At 47.6% G+C, this 18,546-nt stretch overlaps 1 protein-coding gene across 2 annotated transcripts; it reads right to left on the bottom strand.

Annotated features, from left to right (window-relative positions):
* Nucleotides 1–2,269: 2,269 nt before the first annotated feature.
* Nucleotides 2,270–16,074, bottom strand: F7 (coagulation factor VII). Of its 2 annotated transcripts, none has more exons than XM_019746603.3 (8): nucleotides 15,943–16,074; nucleotides 10,592–10,752; nucleotides 9,196–9,220; nucleotides 9,007–9,120; nucleotides 7,224–7,364; nucleotides 6,199–6,308; nucleotides 3,550–3,676; nucleotides 2,270–2,945 (listed from the first exon to the last, which is right to left on the bottom strand). In XM_019746603.3, exons 1-8 carry the CDS (start codon nucleotides 16,010–16,012, stop codon nucleotides 2,350–2,352), a joined length of 1,344 nt encoding a protein of 447 aa, XP_019602162.2. In that variant the 5' UTR covers nucleotides 16,013–16,074; the 3' UTR covers nucleotides 2,270–2,349. The 2 variants fall into 2 exon arrangements, with proteins under 2 accessions (XP_019602162.2, XP_074185649.1); XM_074329548.2 differs by lacking the exon at nucleotides 15,943–16,074 and adding an exon at nucleotides 11,783–11,857.
* Between the last annotated feature and the right edge of the window lie 2,472 nt (nucleotides 16,075–18,546).

The following is an 18,546-nucleotide window of genomic DNA, read 5'->3' on the forward strand; positions in this document are numbered from 1 at the left end:
TGACATAATTGAGTGCTCCCAGATGTCTCATGTCATGTGCAGCGGTTTCATCCTCCTGAAAAGCATCGCAGTGGGCTCCCGTTTTACAGATGAGAAAACAAGGCACACAGAGAGTCAGCGGCTTGGCCAAGAGAAAGAGTCAGAGTCAGACTGACGCCAGGAGGTCTGGCCCTGTCGGGTCTCTTAAAGTGCAGATGCCATCGCTTGGTGAGATCCCTAAAAATTAGATCCTGACCAGGGCAGCAAGCCTTGTCTGTAAAGACCCAGATTGTGAATATTTTAGGTCTGTGGGTCAGATGGTCTCTTTGGCCAGTCTCCGTCCCAGTTACTCAATACTGCCCTGTTTTTTTTGTTTGTTTGTTTTTGAAAGTAGCCTTTTTTTGTTTTTAATTTTTTTTTTATTGGGGAATATTGGGAGACAGTATGTTTCTCCAGGGCCCATCAGCTCCAAGTCATTGTCCTTCAATCTAGTTGTGGAGGGCACAGCTCAGCTCCAAGTCCACTTGCTGTTTTCAATCTTTAGTTGCAGGGGGCGCAGCCCATCATCCCATGCGGGGATTGAACCTGCCACCTTGTTGTTGAGAGCTCGTGCTCTAACCAACTGAGCCATCTGGCCGCCCCTCCGGCAGCTCGTTGTCTTCAATCTAGTTGTGGAGGGCGCAGCTCACTGGCCTATGTAGGAATCGAACCAGCAGCCCTGTTGTTCAGAGCTCGTGCTCTAACCAACTGGGCTATCTGACCACCCCTCAATGATGCACTTTTAAGCAGCAATGGATGATGTGTAAAGGAACAGTAGGTCCCAATAAAACTTCATTTACAAAACCAGGTGGCTAGCACTCAGCACCAGCATTAGCTTGCAGACCCTGGTCTCCTCTAAACAAAATATGACTTGACTGTTCTGCAGAGCAAGTGCTGGCACCCTAACTCACATGTGTTAAACACCGTTGGTGTTCCAGGCACAGGCCAGGCCACTAGCTGTCTCCAGTCATATCCTGAGGGAGGCGGGTGCCTGCCGGGTTTGCTCCACCCACCTTCACCAAGTTCAGGTGGGACCCACTTGAACTTTGATCATTTGTTTCCTTCTCACCTAAGACCTATGGTTTAGTGTGCCCACAATTACCTGAGGTTCTGGATAAAAATGTAACTCACCTGGTCCTACCCACCTTGGATCCCACAGACCTAGGCAGGACCTGGAAACTTGCATTTTGTGGAGCGTCCCTGGCCCTCTCTTTGAAGAGTGTCATCAACGAGGGCCTTGGCAGGAAGGAAACATCCAGTTCTACAGGGTTGTGGGAACAATAGCTTCTCAAATCCATCAGAGAGCTCTCAGTTTAAAAAAGCAGCCTCCCATTTCAGTTATGTGGGCAATTGTGAAAGAAAAGACAGCTTGATGATAAACACCAGGGTCTCAATGAAATGAATGTAAACAATCTATGAATGGCAGGCAGGCAGCCAGAAAAAATGCACTAAGGAGATTCAGCTGTTTGTTGTGGGGAGAACAAATGGCAAATGGTATGGAGAGTGGTTTTTTTTCCCAGTTAGTTTGTTTGTTTATTTATTTATTTATTTATTTATTTAGATCAGAACATTTTTACTGCCAGATGCTAGAGTTTGAGTTATTCCAAACAAGGGTTTTATTTTATTTTATTTTTGTTATTAGTTTCAGGTGTATAGAGTGTTCAATGTAGTTCATTTTTATGGTAAAAGATACATGCACAGAACAAATCTGGAATGATATCCACCAAGGTGAATGGATGATGCTTCCAATTTAATTTATCTGAAATGAAGATGAAATAGTTGTATAAGAGAGAAAAAAGGTGAAAGTTAAAAGACAGCCTCAGAAAGTAGCACACATCACTGACTGAACACATGCGTGCACAGCTCCGCTGTGTCGGTCCTGAGAAGAAGCAGAAATGTGTAGGCAAGGTCACTTCTGTCTCCATGGCAGCACTTCCTGTCTCCCTGGCCCACTGCCATGTGTCTCTCGCTATTTCCCTCTCAGTATATCTTTTTGAATCTCTGAGTCTCTTTCTCTACCTCTTTAGAATCTCTCCCCTCAGTTTTTCTGTCTCTCCCTCTCTCTCTACCCCTCTCATCTTGGTCTTTCTCTATTCTTTTCTCCATCTTTCTCTCCATCCTTCATTCTCTTTCTTCCTCTCTGGGCCTGTCTCTCCTTCTTTCATTCTATCTTTCCTTCTCTGTCTCTCTTGCAGTCTCTCTGTTTCTCTCCCTCCCTTCCTCTCCACTCCAAGAACAGCAAAAGAATGTATGAGATTTGATGCCAGGACAGCCCAAACAGCAGCAGCTTTATTTTACAAGAGGAAGGTCCGTGGAGCTGACACAGCAGTGCTAGGGGAATGGGGCTCGGAAGAGGCCTTCTGAGGGTGCTTTCGAGCTCATAAGCTTGTGGAGCCACTCGGTGTACTGGGAGACCCTGGTGTACACGCCAATGTGGCCTTTGGCGGCACAGCCCACACCCCAGCTGACGACGCCTGTCAGGTACCATGTGCTCTGGAACTTGGTGGCATGTGGGCCCCCGCTGTCCCCCTTGCAGGCGTCCTTGCTCCCATCCAGATAGCCAGCACAGAACATGTTCTCTGTGACCTTTGGGGAATTTTGCTTCCATTTTGACTGCTCCAGGCAGTCCTGGGTCATCAGCCGAGGCACATCGATGGTCATGAGCTCAAGGGCAGTGGCGCCCCTGTCGAGGAGCTGGCCCCAGCCGCTGACAGACGAGAAGCGGATGAAGGCCAGTGTCCTCTCAGAGAAGGTCTTCTCGGGCAGACAGAGAGGTACCACGTAGTCTGTGAAGGCCACGGGCCTGCTCAGGCGGAGCAGGGCGATGTCGTGGTTCGTCTTGCCTCTGACGTACTTGTTGGGCATGATGACCTGAGCGACGTGCCGCTCCTGCTCATCTCCATCCTCCTCACTCAGGTCATGCTCGCCTGTGGGAGACCAACACTGCTCAGGCCCCTTGCCCTGCAGCCTTAGGGAATGTCCCTTCCAGCATCTCAATAGGGTAGGCACCTCCTTTGGGGCAGTGGAGCCCTATATCACCCTCAAGCTGGCCAGAGCAGCCTTCCCAAGTGGCCACTGGTGGGCTCCATGCAGAGTGTGAATTGAGGGTGAATCTGGGACCTGGGGTGCTGGACCAGGCAGCTATATGTGCCTGATTCCCCAGTTCTTTCTAGACAGGGCCTGGGCCTCTCTGGGGGTCCTTGTCATCCCATAAATCCACCAAGCAGAGGTCCGTCCATGGTGGCCCATGGAGCCCTGGGCAGCTGCATCCCCCTTGGGGCTCTTGGCCCAAGCGAGGCAATTGGGTACAGCATCGCCCCACATGTCTTTATTTGGGTGGGAAAGAGGCTGAGGGGACGGTGGCCACAGTGGCTCCCTGTGAGCACTGGGGTTTGTCCAGATGCTGCCCACTTTTTTTTATTTGAGAAGTTCATCTGGTTGAGGAAGCTGGTGGTTCAAAACCTTGAATCTTAGCCCTGAGTTGTTATCACTCAAGAATTGTTCTCTTATCAGAAGGTGACAAAAACCTACCCACTACCACTGTCAGGTTCTTCCAGCTCGTGATTTTGTCAAAACAGTGGGCTGCAGAGACCACCCAGGTGGTGTCAATCAGGGTTCCCCCACACAGCAGCTGGCCATCCTTCAGCTTCAGCGCAGCCTGACAAGGGCACAACAGACATTGGAAGGTCACATTATTGTCCTTGGGATCCCCTTCCTTGGAGACTCACCTTTGCCCTGCACCTCAGGGATGGGCTGCATTTACAGGATGGTTTCTGAAATCCTGGGGCCTCCCCAGAACCCTTCCTGGGCAAAGCTGTTGCAACTTTGCTCCAGCAGGCTGTTTCCCCGTGTAGCTACGGGAAGGGGAAGCTCACGGGCACTGGCCTGGCAATAAAATTGTTGATGCTGGATTCGTTTGTGCGTCTCCCAGTATGGTCATCCACGCTTGCCCCAACATGCTTGATTTGCAAAGATCAGGCCAAGCGTGATGCTCCCAGAGCACGTGAGGAGTGAATGAAGCACCACAGTGAAGCACTGAGCGTGGCTCTAGGCACACAGTGGACCCTCAATAAATATTTCCTTTTCTTTCCTTCCTCCTAAAAGCACAGAGGGTGCTGAGCGGATCCTTGAATGAATCCTGCAGGGAGACATTTGCCCTTCAGTAATTCTCCCACGATGGATGGGAGAATCTCTGTCTCTGGCCAGGTTGGCCTGTGGACAGTAAGGAATTGCAAGGCCAGAGGGAGGCCTGGCCGTGGGTAATATGGACCAGCTGGTAAACAGTCCTGGTCTGGTTTTCGATGGTCACCATGTGTTGTGGTTAAGTTGGATCAGCCAGGGAGGGAAGAGACTGGAAATGGGGTCAGCCAATCTGAGGCCTCATGTGCTGAGTTGTGAACAGCAGGACAAATGGTTCTGAGGAGGTGCCCCTCTTCTCACCCAACCTGGCAACTACTGGGCCTCTTGGAGAAAAATAAAAAGCCACCATAAAATTCTCCCATGATGGATTAAAAGAGCTACCTTCAGGCTCAAGGCCACAGGCCCTGTCAGTTGAAACCCCCTTAAAATCTAACCCTGCCCTGGATGACAGTGAATCTGTGGCTGCAGATATGAGTGGGGTGGTCTGGAAAGGTTTTAACAAGCTGGATCTGGGCCTTTTGGACCTGACTCTCAGTCCTGATGTGGGCAAGGCACTGGATCTTGCTGGGCCTCAGTATCCCCACCTATAAAATGGGGTGAGCATGCACCTATCTCTTGGGTGGGATTGTGGGGGTTAAATGATACTGAGACATGAGGTCTTGGCGGGGCCAGGCCCGAGGAGTATATGCTGGGAAGTAGTGCCTTCTGCACTTCCCCCCAGCAAGCCCACCTGAGAGCTCCCCTTTGTAAAGGCACAGAAATCCCCATTTCTGGGACCAGCTCTGCCTCGACCTCGGAGAGGCTTTGCCACCCAATTACAGGGGACTCTGGTGAACATATTGGTCCCATTTGGGTGTGTCTAACTCAGATCCTTCCTCTGGATGCCAAAAACCAGGGTTCTGTAAAGCTGAGAAGTGGATCCTGGCCTGCAAAGGCCTCACCCTGGCCCCAACTGCTGTGGGAGGTGGGGTGGAGCAGGGGGAGGCCAGGAGGGCACAAGGCTGCGAGCTCAGCAAGAGACGCAACTTGTGAGAGTGTCTGAAGGGGCCAGATGGCCACGAAATGAGAGGCTTGGAGCTGCCCTGAGTCTGGGGTCAGGCCAAGGATGACCGCGATTCTCCAATTTCCCCTACAAGGTTCTCATACTTTTATTTCTAAATATTTTTAACTGTTTAACTAGGGGTGTCCCAGAATGAAAGGTTAAAGAAGAGTCACTGATTCGGGCTCAGACCTGAGTTTGTAGGTCTCAGTTGCAGCTTTTCTCACACTTGAGTGTGCACACATCCCTGCGTTCTCATGAAGTGCAGATGTTGACCCAGTGGGTCCAGAGGCCTGAGACTCTGCATTTCCAAGTGGTACCAGGCTCATAGGCAGCCTTGCGGACAGGCATCCTGGAGGAGCCATGGCCCACAGACCTGACCACATGCCGGGGACAGCTTCCTGGCCTGCAGGAGGACTTTATTACGGATCAAGAATCATACTGTATGAGCTCACTTATAAGTAGAATCTAAAAAAACAAAATAAATGAATAAACAAAACAAAACAGAAACAAACCCTATGGACAGCAAGTTGATGGTTGCCAAGGGGGAGGGGTGGAGCCATGGTAATTTAAAAAATAATAAAATTAAAACAAACAAACAAACAAAAAACCAAAAAAACAATGTCTGGCATACAAAAGAAAAAAAAAATCTCAGCTTCCAGAGGAGATAGAGCTTCCATATGGAGCTTTGGAGGTCACAGAGCTGGATTCAAATCCTGCCTCTACCATTTATTAGTTGTATGGTCTCAGTTTCTTATCTGTAAAAGGGGAGTGAGATGAAGCAGTGTGAAGAGAATAAGTAAACTGACAGAGGTGCTGCTGGGAGCACTGAAATCTGAGATGAATGGAGGCTGTTGTCAACAACTGGACCTCAGAATAAAGAGGAAATCCACTGAAACACTTCCGTGAGCAGGGGTAACTTGGGGCCTGGGGTGTCCTGTGGCTGACCTGCCCACTTTCTCTTTGAAGTTCCGCGTGACCCTGGGGCCCTGAAGCCTTACCTGCCAGGGACACTCCCCTTTGGGGCACACATTGCCACCCACAATTCGGCCTTGGGGTTGGCTGGCATTTCTTTTTTCCAGAACAGGTATTTTTCCGCATGGATATTCAACTGTATAAAACAAAAGTCAGCAAGACGTGGGGATTTATGATAGATGAACGCGCTAGTGAGAAGAGGACTCTGAGCCCTGCAGGCAGTGGTTCTGCCTCTGGCTCCTGCCTGGGGCTATGGGACGCCTCAGTGCCCTTGTGGTAGCTGCTGGGTGAGTAGATGGAGCAAGGGCTTTTGTTGCAGGAGCAGAGGGCCCTACTTCTTGAAACTGGGTTCTGCTAATTTTTCCAAGGGGAAGAAATGCTGCTTGAATTTCCTAAATAATGAATGATACTCTGTCTAAAGGCTAACCAGCCCCTCAGACAATCGTGCCACTATTTTGATCCCACTCTTAGTTTTTGGTCTGCTCCAGTGAAGTTCTTGGGTCAGAAAAGAAAATGTTTAGAGGTGGCAGCTGAATTTCAGGTTGCTTTGACCAGGCTGGGTACATCTACTTCTGAAGACACAGAGGGAGAGGGGTGCCCCAGGCTTTGGAATTGCAGCCCCATTAGTTTGATGTTGGTTTGGAGTAATTTTCCTGAAAGTGCTTGCCTTTAAAAAAGATTTGATATCCAGAATTGTGTTGTAGTCAGTACAGACACGGGGTGTGGCAGTGTAGAGTCCCGGCAGAGAGAACTGGAAGTGGGGCAGGGGCTTCGTTTCGCTCCTCTGGGCCCACCTAGAATGGGCAGGGGGCCTGAGGCCCACACAGGGAGCTGCAATCAAGGCTCTGTCCTGTCCACTGTTGCCCTGGCCAGATTTGTGTCCTCCCTGCCTCTGAACATGCAGTGGTCAGCAGGTGGTGGAAGCTCAGTTAGTGCTATGCCACCCTGTCTCATTGTTTAGCCAAGAAGAGAACTTGTGGCAGGGCAGGAATTGGTGACTGCTCATCCGGAAGTGAAACAGCACACAAGCCCTGGAGCAGGACCCTGTTACCTGTGGGTGCGCAGGACACCTCGTCGGCCTGGAGTGTGTACCCCTTGTGGCACCAGCAGGAGCGCTTGGTCTCCACGTGGTTGTTGCAGTACTGCTGGCAGCCTCCATTCTCATTCTCACAGATCAGTTGGTCGTTTTTGTCTGAGGACAGAAGGAGACAGCCTGAGAGGGGCGTCTGGTGGTGGCCAACCTTCCCTGGGCCAGGGACAGCGTTCTGTATGAAGGTGGTGCTCAGCTGCCAACTACAGAGACTGAGCCTGGCACTACCCCACTCTACAGATTGATCCAGAAAGGTGGGACCCGGTGTTTGGGTGCTCACTCATGTCTGAGCAACCTAGCCAGTGGGGACACAGGGCCAGCAAGCAGTGGCCTCCACCTATCACCCCTGGTAGCAGCTGGTGGGCAGTTGAAAGGGCCAGAGGAAAGCAAAAAATCCCTTGGAGACAGTAAGAGTCCAACTCAAGCAGAGGCCTGCCAGTGAGAGGCCAGATAGAAGGGACTGCTCTGTAGTCAGGCCCTGGTGGCCAGTGACCCGGTCCGGGGTTAACCACTGATTTGGACAGGCAGAGATGAGGAAGATTCAACCTGACTCTGAAAGACAGCAGTTTGGTGAAGGAAACAGGGTTGGCTTGCTGTGAAAGTCCAAGACCACTGGCGGGAAGGCCAGTCCTAGAAGTGAATGCACACCAGAACAGCTGAGCACCCAAGTCTGGGCAAAGACACTGAGGCTTTCTAGCCCCAAATAAGTGGCAGGAAGCCTCTTTCCTTAGTCTGTCACACTATCTGGCCTCTGTTCTGCTTCGAGCAGAAGTTGGCTGAGGCCCAAAAGAGCTCATTCAGCATCAGAATGTACACGTGAGTGGGAAAGGATTAACCATGCTCAAAGAGAGGCCTAGCCTTCGCCTTCAGCTGCTGGGAAGTGACCTCCACACCATGAGTAAGTTGGATGCTTTTAATTTAATCTGCCTGAAAAGAAGGTTGTTTCCCTGAGAGCCTTGGGTCACACAGGATGGTCTAACAATGTGATTCATGTGGGGCCTTGGGCCACATGGTATTAGCTCAGCCTCTGGAGGGACTGGAGACCAAGGTAAGCCACATGGTTGGTCAGCCATGTTTACGTGACTGAGCCCCAGTAAAATCTCTGGGCACCGAGGCTTCGGTGTGTTTTCTGGGTTGGTGGTATGTCATACATCTTGTCCTACTTGGCCTTGGAGAATGAAAGACTGTCCATATGGCTGCCCTGGGAGAGGACAACTGGAAGCTTGCACCTCGTCCCTTTTAACCTGTATCTTTTTGCTATTATAAATGGTAACTGTGAGTATATCAGCTTTCAGTGAGTTCTGTGAGTCATTCCAGCAAATTATTAAACTTGAGGATGGTCTTAGGGACCTCTGAACTTTGCACTACTTTAACATATGGAAGGTGAAAAAAATATCTCATACCTTTGTAATAGCAGGTAGGGAAGGTCACGTTTACCCCACTGTCTTGGCTGGTGGGATATGTGGAAACTGGGCAGTGATGTAGTGACTCTCATCGGGGCCCTCTCCACAGAATATCCCAGTGCGGTGAACTCAAGAATTTTATATTTCCCAGAACGCAATAGGAGGCAATCAAGATTTAGAATTGGCACCTCAGAACCCCAGATCCAAGACTCTCAGATTGGCAGAGTCCTTCAAGGTCACTTAGACCAAGCTTCCCCTGGGGCTGAGCCCAGCCCACGCCTGACCAGGCCATGCCCATCAGCCCCCCGGGGACCCTGTCTGCACGCTATGGGATTCCTCACTTGTCTCACAGTTCCGGCCCTCAAAATCGTCAGGGCAGAGGCAGATGTAAGACTGGAAATTGTCCTCACAGGAGCCTCCATTCTTGCATGGATTTGAGGCGCATTGGTTCTCATCTGTGGAATAAGTCAGTGTTAGTATGCTGAGAAGGGCTAGCGGGTGGGATATAAGTGGGCTGTTTCCCTACTCACCTTTGTAAGAAATCCAGAACTGCTTCTGAGGGAACAAAGAGGAGGCTGCATGAGACATATGTCCACAAGAAGCAAACATTTATGGTATCCGTGGAATGAACTGATGAATTGGGGTGGGTGGGGTGGGCTGGGAGCTTCTGACATGGGGCCTTTGGCAATAGGCTCTGGAAGCCAGACTTTCCTCTGGAGATAAGTTGGGCTTATCTGGGGGAGAAAGGTTTTTCCTAATCCTCCATCTCCACCTCAGGTCATTAAGGCCACCAGAGATCACAAATATCCTTCTCCCAAGTCAAAATACCTGAGTTTCAACCCCAATTAACCCCAACTCTGCCACCTCTGAGTTGTGAATCTGGGGCAAGACACAGATATTCTCTGAGCCTCCATTTGCTCCTATGGGTGGTCATCCATACACATGGGGTGATGTGAGGAGAAGGTCAGTAGTGGATGTAGAGGCATTCTATGAACGGCAAAGGGCTCCATCCATAAAACTGATTCCTGAGGATTCTTTTGGTCGACTAAATTCAAACTCACAGGGTTGCTGTGAGAATAAAACAAGATTAAAACTGTTGAAACTGCTCTGGAAAACTATGGTACACAGCAGCAACGTATGACCATTCTTAACTTGCATGGAAAGGGTCATGTTAGCCTCTGTCTCAAATAGCCTTACTTCCTGTTGGGTGTGAGATATCCTGTGAATATGAAGCATGTGTCTTGTGAGTGTGGGGCATGTGTCCTGTGAGTGTGAGGTGTGTGACCTGTGAGTGTGAGGTGTGGTCTTATCTCATTGTAACCTGACCCACACTCCTGTTGAAGTATTCAAAGGGATGTGATACACTTTAAATATACTTCTTTTAGAAAATGAAAACAGAAATGAAGACTACTCTATCCATATGGCCCAAGGGCAGGTGGAAGAAGCAGTGGTTTCCTAAGTGTTTCCTCACTCAAGCTTCCCTGAAGAGGTGCCCACATGTGCGCAGCAATGAGAGGCTCACCTAGGCCAGTGTCTTAGACATCTGCTCTGTCAGCCTCACTTCTGTGAAGCAGGGGCAACTTTAGAGGACCTTCCTTGGATAGGCAAGGGACACATCACGTGTGCTTTTCAAACTATATGTTTTGATGTAAAATTTAGGATGCATGGTTTGCAAAGAGGAGGATGATCTTGGTAACGAGGGGAGGTATGGAATGCTGTGGGAGATCTAAGGAAAGTGAAGTCATCCTTAGGAAGGAAAGTGACTGAGAAAGCGAGGGGCTGTGCACCTGTGTGTTCAGCTGGGCCCGTAGCACTCACAACCACAGAAGTGGAGACACAGGAGTGACTCCTACTGTCTCAGAGCTCCCTTCCTGAAGACCTACAGTTTGGGTGGCTCAGAGGGCGCCCCCTAGAGGGAGAACTCACCGTTCTCTCATCGTTCTTGAAGATCTCCCTGGCCTCCTCAAAGGAGCACAGCTCCTCCTTGCACTCTCTCTCCAGAGAGCCGGGCCACAGCTCTTCCAGGAACGAGTTGGCACGCCTTTGCCTGTGCAAGATGCCTTGGGCTTCCTCCTGGGTAATGAAGACTGAGAAATGGGAGTTCCATGAAACATTCACAACCTGTCACGCCGAGATGGCACAGAAACCATGCACACTGGTCTCGTCCCACTCAGTAATAGGAATCAAAGTGTTCCTGCCTACAGGCATGGCTGAATTCGAAATAGGAGTGATTTCTTATGGCTGGTTGGAGACAAGACAACATGGCACGAACTTATGTACAAGGATAAGGCAATATGTTCATTCAATTGTAATTTAACACGCTCATACCTTTTGACTTGGTCACTTTACTTCTAGGAATTTATTCTAAGGAAATACTCAGAGGCATGCTCAAAACCCTAGCTATAAGGAGAGCTATTGCTAACAATAACCTGAAAACCAGGTGATGGTTGCCCCCTGCCACCAGGAATACAATGCTTAAGAAGATGTGATATTGGGGTCTCATTTTCTTATGGAGTCCCATCCCCCATATATGCAATTAAACGCACTTTTCTCCTGTTAATCTGTCTCACAACAATTTAATTCTTAAACCAGCCAGATGAACCTAGAAGGATGGAGGAAAAAATTTTCCTCCCGGACAAAAAAATAGTTATTAGGTAATTTAACATTATAGTTTTATATCCAAACAGTATTATTAAATTGTTTTCAAACTTTATCATTACAAAGTTTTCTAATAAATTGTTTAAACTCACCGTAAGGCATTTAAAAAATTATCTGAAGCTACAAATAACACACAAATGGGAAAGGTACATTCATTTCCCATCTTCACTAGTATTAGATATTAATTTATTGCCATTCACATCAGTGTCAACAAGTTATTGTCTGATAATATAAAATTTTCTCTACTTGAATTTGGAGTAGTTTGATTTGCCTTATTTATTTTCCAGATTCATTATGTCTTGGTTACAAGAAATGAAATTGCTATTATAGAAAAATTGTCATACTACCTGTCATGCATGGTGTCATGCGGGGTCTCTGCTCCCGCTCCCCACATAAGAAAGCAGGATATGGTGAGGCCAAAAAGAAACACCCATGGATCCATAGATAGAGGAGTCATACCATTATAGTCTCGCTGGCCGCTGGGTTGGAGACACAGCAAGCAGGCTCTGCAATCCATGCTTCTCTGCCAACAACCAACCCCTTGCTGACTGCTTGCTAGCTTAGCCACAGCAGTTATATCAGTGGTTAATGGCTAACCAGTAACAGCTGATGGCCAACTAGTCACAGCTGATGGCCATCTACTACCTGAGCCAGCACTTTTCCACGTGAGGCCGAGAGCCTGGAAACCGCTCTCTGGGACTCTGTTCCCACACTGCCCATCACTGTAAACCATTAGGACCCTTTTGTTTGTTTACTCTTATTTTCTACCTGTCTCTGATTGTAGGCTTATGACTCGAGATATACCCTGTTTCCCCGAAAGTAACACCTAGCCGAACAGTCGGCTCTGGTACGTCTTTTGGAGCAAAAATTGTAAGACTTGGTCTTATTTTACAATAATATAGGACTGGGTCTTATATAATATAATATGGGACCAGGTCTTATATAACATAACATAACATAACATAACATAACATAACATAACATAACATAACATAACATAACATAACATAACATAACATAACATAACATAACATAACATAACATAACACTGGGTCTTATACTAATTTTTGCTCCAAGGGACTCATTGGGGTTGATTTTCTGGCTGGGTCTTATTTTGGGGGAAACACGGTAGTACTTGCTCTTGTTAGGGAAGAGCAAGTCTGCTCTTGCTGTTGAAAGGAAGAACTTGTCATCCCAAAATATGCCTCTTTGACGTAATGATTATTTTAGGCTGATTATTTTTAAGAAATAGCAGACACAGGAAAAGTTCTGAAAACTGAGTGGAAGTTACCCTTTTGTAAGAGACACATTTGTTAAGGAAAAGAAAAAACAGGCCCAGAGTAGAGTGGCTTACCCCCTGGACAGAAAAATCAAGACTTAACTGCAGTTTCTGACTCTCTCAGAAATGTGACCTTAAGCCAATCAGTCTGGAATTTCCTGATTAACACTAGAGTGATAATCGGCTTAATGAGCCCCCTGCCTCCCTTCCCCTATTGAAAGGTGCCCTTTTTTCCTCTTGCTAATAACTTTCTTATCCTGCCCAGTTTCTACCTATAAAAACCTTCCACTTTGTACTTCTCAAAGCACCTCTCTGTTTACTAGAAGGGATATTGCCCGATTCATGAGTCACACAATAAAGCCGATTATTGGATCTTTAAATTGCCTCAGTTGAATTTTTGTTCTTTAACATATTTATAAGGGAAATCTCCAAAAAAGAAAAAAAAAGATGTGATATTAAATGAAAAAAAGAAGATAATAAAACAATATCTACTATATAATCCCTTTTTTGTAAATAAAAAGGTATATATGAGTAAATGTAATTTATTGAACGAATGCACATAAAAAATTAACTTTGGGGGTTAACAGCTATTCTGTTCCAAATCGTGTTCAATCAACATGCGTAACTTCTGTAATTAAAATACACATCGGCTAGAACATTCTATCAAGATTTTAATGGATGTACTGGAGGGTCCTATGGGGGAGAAGGGCCTTATGCTATGTGCATTTGAGAAAGGTCAGGTGGCAGGGAGAGGCTGGCTTGGGTAGAGAGAGGCAGGCGTTGCTCTGACTCCCGGGAGGGGCGGAGGGTGGCCTGGCTGAGGGTGGCAGATGGAGAGCGGCCGGCATTCCTTGTCTCCATTAAGGGCCAATAGTCCCGTTCACTTCATGCCACTCTTGTTCCTCCCAGCTCTTGTGGAACTCAGGTTACTTCCCAGTGTTGCCAGTTCTTTCCTCCCACCTAACTCACCTAAACACTTTCTCTGCTTTGCCACCACCCTCTCACTCTCCCTTTAAGATGACTCTCTTGAAGAAAAATTCCTCACCTTCCACCCAGGTTCTTATATTGACTCTTAGATCCACTGTAAGCAAAAGCTACCGTGACTGCCACAGGCTCCCCATAGGCTTTTCTTGGTGGCAGGAGGCCTGCTGACCGCTGTCTACTTCTCAGGACGGCCTCCCCTGGCCACTGAGACTGGGCTTCTTTCTGAGGCTCCTCCCCCCTCTCTGCCCACCCCCTCCAGCCTCCTTGGCAGCTGGTGTAGAGTTCTTGTAGCCTTCAGGTTTTTCTTTCTACTCTAAAGGTACTCCGAGCCACCTCACTCCATGTCCGGCTTCGGCTCTCCCTCCACATACCAGAACCCGCACAAGTATTTCCACCTAGAAGTGTGTCTGAACCTCAGATCTCTATCCCTACAGACCAACGCACATTCACAGACAGCTCATACAGGTCCTCCTCCCTCCTCTCCGCCCCAGCTGTGTCTGCTTTTCCTGTCTGAGTCCCGGTCTTGGGGAAGAGCCCCGCCTGCCTCCCAAGCCAAGTTTCTCTGAGGCATCTGACCCCTCACAGACAATTCTGCAGCTGTCACCTTCAGTATCTGCCTCTCTTCTCTCCACCCCTGCAATGCCACCTGAACTAAAGAGCTCCAACCTCCTCTGGGAACTTCCTGAGCACTTGCCTCTTCCTATCCTCTCACAGTGACCCCCATAGTTACTTGCAGCTAGCTCGTGTCCCCATTTTGCTTATGAGGAAGGAAGGTGAGTGAGGCTTAGAACTCACGCAAAGACACCGAGGGACCAAATTGAAAACATTGACTTTGAGGATTCTTTTGGACATGCAGGCAGACATGGGGACTGCACCCCAGAAGAGGGCTTGGCAATAGAGGCCAGGACGTTGAGACCAGTTACAATTATGCAGAGGTTGAAGTCAAGGGTGTGGATGAGGCCAGGGACGCTCACAGGGCCCTGGCCGATCCTGCTGTGTGTGACCAGTGCTGCTGGGGGGCTGTGCAGTGAGCAGGGAGAGAAGAGGAAATCCGGAATGAAGCCAGCATGGTGAGGCAGAAGCAAATGCGGAAACTGAGTCAGCAAGAGATCAGCTTTGGCGAGGCCGAGGTTTCTAGGAAGGAAGGGCAGGCTGTCTGTGCTGCCGCCTGTTCATCAGAAGGATGATGAGTGAGTGCGTCAGGTAGGAAGGCTATGCAATGTGGGGATGGGGAGGAAGGGGGAAGTGGGTGATCCCTGGCCACCCAGGCTGAAGGAGACCACATACTTAAAATTAGAGCGTTGCGCCTGTTGGTATTTCTGGGAACTTGATCTGGTTTGGAAGAAGTTGAGGGAAAAATCAAAGAATGGAGGTTTCTGGGAGGTGGTCGTGGAGCCCATGTGGGGAGGGCAAGCGGTGGAGGCCTGAGACCTGAGGCCATGGACAGGCTAGCGGCTAAGCTCAGCTGAATCATCTGCCCTCGGAGGAGAGAAAATTTGCACCACAAAGCTCTCAGGGAACCAGAGGCAAGTCTGGTAATAAAGTAACACACGATTATTGCAAAGAATTTGGAAAAGAGGCTAGAACAAGGCAGATGAAAGTCACCTGCCAACTGTCACTGTTTTCCTGCTCTAAGAAAGGACAATGGGCTGCACTGACTTTCTAGGGAGCAGGAAACGCTCTCCTTTAAGGTCATCAGGATGGGTGATGCCACCACTTAGATCCCAGGCTAGTTTCTTGCCGTGGGATTCGAAAGATGGCATGAACTAGATTTTAGAGCACAGTGTGAGCACCTTGTTTCCACCATGGCCACCAGTCCGTACTGGAGTCACGATGAGGACAGCTTATAAAGCATGTACCCATGTTTCCCCACTCAGGCCTCTCAGGGCACTTGATGGGCAGGGAGGGTGGCCTTTGTCACAGTGGTGGTAGAACAGCACAGCCCAGTATGCCCACGCCGAAAGCCCAGGAGAACAGAGCGAGAGGGAAACACACTCCCACCCCCACCCCTGGGCCCCAGATTCTGTGCTCTTTTCCAACTGCACAGTGTGGATCCCCACTGGTGGCCAGGAAAGTGCTGCAGGATCCCAAAAGTCTTTGAAAACTAATTCTGCCAAAGCGTGCACCGTCAATAGCACTTTCCTCCAATGCCTGGCAAGTGCCGGGGTGCTGTTTGCTTTTTGGAAGGAAAGCAGATCATATGGAGCCAGCAAATGCTCCTGGTGAACTGGAAGGTCCCGGTGGACAGGAACGAGCACAGTGGTGAACAGGAATAAAGGTGAGGTTGGGAGGCTTGGCTGCCAACCGCCAGGCTGCCCTTCTCACCGGGTTTATAGATAACCACCACCCAACATACCTGCAGCCGGAGACCCCTGCAGGCCCAGCAGAAAGCAGAGGAGGGCCAGCCCACCAGGCTGGGAAACCATGGTGTGGTCGGTGGTGTCACTCCCAGTCTGTTGACATTCCAGTGGGGGAGGCGGGCAAAGTTCTCAGCCTCAAAGTGCCCAGAGGGATGGGGGAGGGAGACCTTTCCTCCCAAACACTGTGTCAAATGCTGTGCTAGAGTGGGGATCAGAGACAGAAAGGGCCTGCAACCCAGGATGCCAGGTACGGGAATCCAGGAATAGGATGGCCAAGTCTGCAAAGCAGAGGTGCCTTTTCTGAAACGTAGGTGTTTGGAGGTGCACTTGGCATACGCACCTCAAATGCAATTTAGAATTCTGAAGCCCTTAGGACTTACAACGGCAGTTTAGGAAAACAGAATTAAACTGCGAGTGGAAAACTATAGCCCACAGTAATAATATTGGTAAAGAGAGCATATTTGGGGTATGAATGTTAATGTTTTGATGAGAGCCACAGAGGAGACATGGGACCGTCCTCGCCCGGGAGGCCTGGTTTCTTAGGGGAGCTAGAGTGCCTGGCAGAGAAGCACCAGGAAAAGGGGCATCTGCCCTTAGTTGAGCCCCCATTCCACTTCAGCTGCAGGTGGCAACTCCTGTACCCCTGGCATCCAGGTCTTGTTCCTCCTGGACCCAGGGCACAGCTAGGGTGACCCCCTGTCCTGGGCTGCCAGGCAGGAAAAGGTTTCTCAGGATGGCAGATGTTCCGTGCTGAAACTGGGACCGTCCTGGGCCCACCAGGATGCCCGGTTACCCTGGCAAGGCTCACATGGCATCCAACCTCCAGAGAGAGCTTGGGCTCAACACTCTGGAAATCATATCCTTTCTGTGAATGGATGGAGACCACTAGCTCCGCTCATTTCTGGCAGGGTCCCAGCCCTACTCCCCACATGGAAGATTTAGTCCTTAGGGGAAAATGTGTTTTATTGATCACCTTTAGAATTTTTAGTGGTCACTAGCAAGGATTGCTTAATTTTTTAGGAATTTAATTATATAGAAATTTATTTGTGGAGGAAGAAGGGAGGAGGAGGAGGGACTTATCATTTGACTGCTCTTCCGAGCCACAGCCCTTTCTGGGGGCATTTCTGCCTTTGACTTTCTTTGGATTCTCCTCCTTAAAGGTATGGCTAAACCTATCAAACCATCTGAGCCTGCTATCTGGGTTAACTTTTTCCTTATTTTTTTTAACTGAAAGTCAATATCTTTGTTATTCATCAACTCACGCATTTTATTTCTTCTTGAATAAATTTAACAATTTGCTTTCTTAAAGAAAATTCCTATTTTATGTTTTCAAATGTATTGGCAGAAAGTTGTTTATAATGGTCCTCTCATTTTAAACCTCTATTTGTTGTAAACTTTCCCAGTTTTCCCACAACTTGCTGTATTTTATTATTTTTCAAGGAACAAGGTTTTGATTTTGTTGATTTGTTTTATTTTCTTCTCTGAATTGTACTAATTCCTTCTTTATACTTTTTTTGGATTATATTGGTCCTATTTTAAGCTTCTTTAAATGGTTACCTCATTAATTTTGTCATGTAAAAAATTAAATGTAACTGGGCTATCAATGTCATTCTAAGCTATGCTTTAGCTGCACCCAAGAGCTCCGATATGCATACTTTGTCCAGTCCTACATAAATCAGAATTCCCAATGATATTTCTTTTCTAAACTTTTAAACTCTTTCATTGTTTTGTAAAAATTTTGTATATATTCCATGTGTTGGAAAAGAATGCACATTTTCCTATTTTTAGGGACAAATGCATATCAATTTCTGTGAGATAATTAAATTTTCACCCATGATTGCTGATCGTTGCTCTGCATATTTTGAGCATAATTGTTAAATGCTTACAAGTTCTTGATTGCCACATAGTGTCCTTTTTCTCCATTAATTGTTCTAAATTCCATTTTATGTGTTATTAATATTGCTGCCCCAGCTTCCTTTTAGTTAGAGTTTGTCTGTTATATCTTTGCTTTTTCTTTTATTTTCAATCTTTGTATAATTTTGTTTTATGGTCTGTTTTAGCAGTTGTTACATCCAATTTGATTCTCTTTCCATAGGTCAGTTTAAAATAATTACATTTGTTGTGACTGAGAAATATTTGGACTTATTTCTTCCATCATCTCTTGTGTTTCTGTTCATCATGATTTTCCCTTTCCATACCCTCCCTTCTTCTACTGGATAGACAACACTTCTTTCTTCTCTACCTTTCTGGTTTAGAAGTTATCAATTGTATTCTTGTTCTGATGTAGTAATTTTACATTTCTTTTGTTACATTTACATTGTTGACATACATAAGCTTGTTATTGCATCTTCATCATACGTAGGCCATACTCACTGCCTGCCTCATTCCTGCTTTACCACATGCTTGCCATACTGTGCATAGATGAGCAAAATAAAACACCACAGTGCTGGGAACTTAAGACGTAAGGGATTTTGTGCTTTTACAGATGAAGGCAGATAGCGAGAGTTGCTGACATTTCTTTAAACTCCGTCCACACAATAAAGAATTCTGATTTTTAAATTTCATTTACATTAGCAGAAAAAAACACAGTGACTGAAACA

Source organism: Rhinolophus sinicus, chromosome 16 (assembly GCF_057876585.1).
Source record: "Rhinolophus sinicus isolate RSI-liver-muscle chromosome 16, RSI-T2T, whole genome shotgun sequence".
Taxonomy (NCBI): Eukaryota; Metazoa; Chordata; class Mammalia; order Chiroptera; family Rhinolophidae; genus Rhinolophus; species Rhinolophus sinicus.

Coding starts and splice junctions, on each gene's coding strand:
- F7 (XM_019746603.3), bottom strand. CDS start 16,012: ATGGTTTCCCAGCCTGGTGGGCTGGCCCTCCTCTGCTTTCTGCTGGGC. Junction 10,753..15,942: donor GCAGGGGTCTCCGGCTGCAG/GTATGTTGGGTG, acceptor CCCATTTCTCAG/TCTTCATTACCCAGGAGGAA. Junction 9,221..10,591: donor TCAAGAACGATGAGAGAACG/GTGAGTTCTCCC, acceptor TTGTTCCCTCAG/AAGCAGTTCTGGATTTCTTA.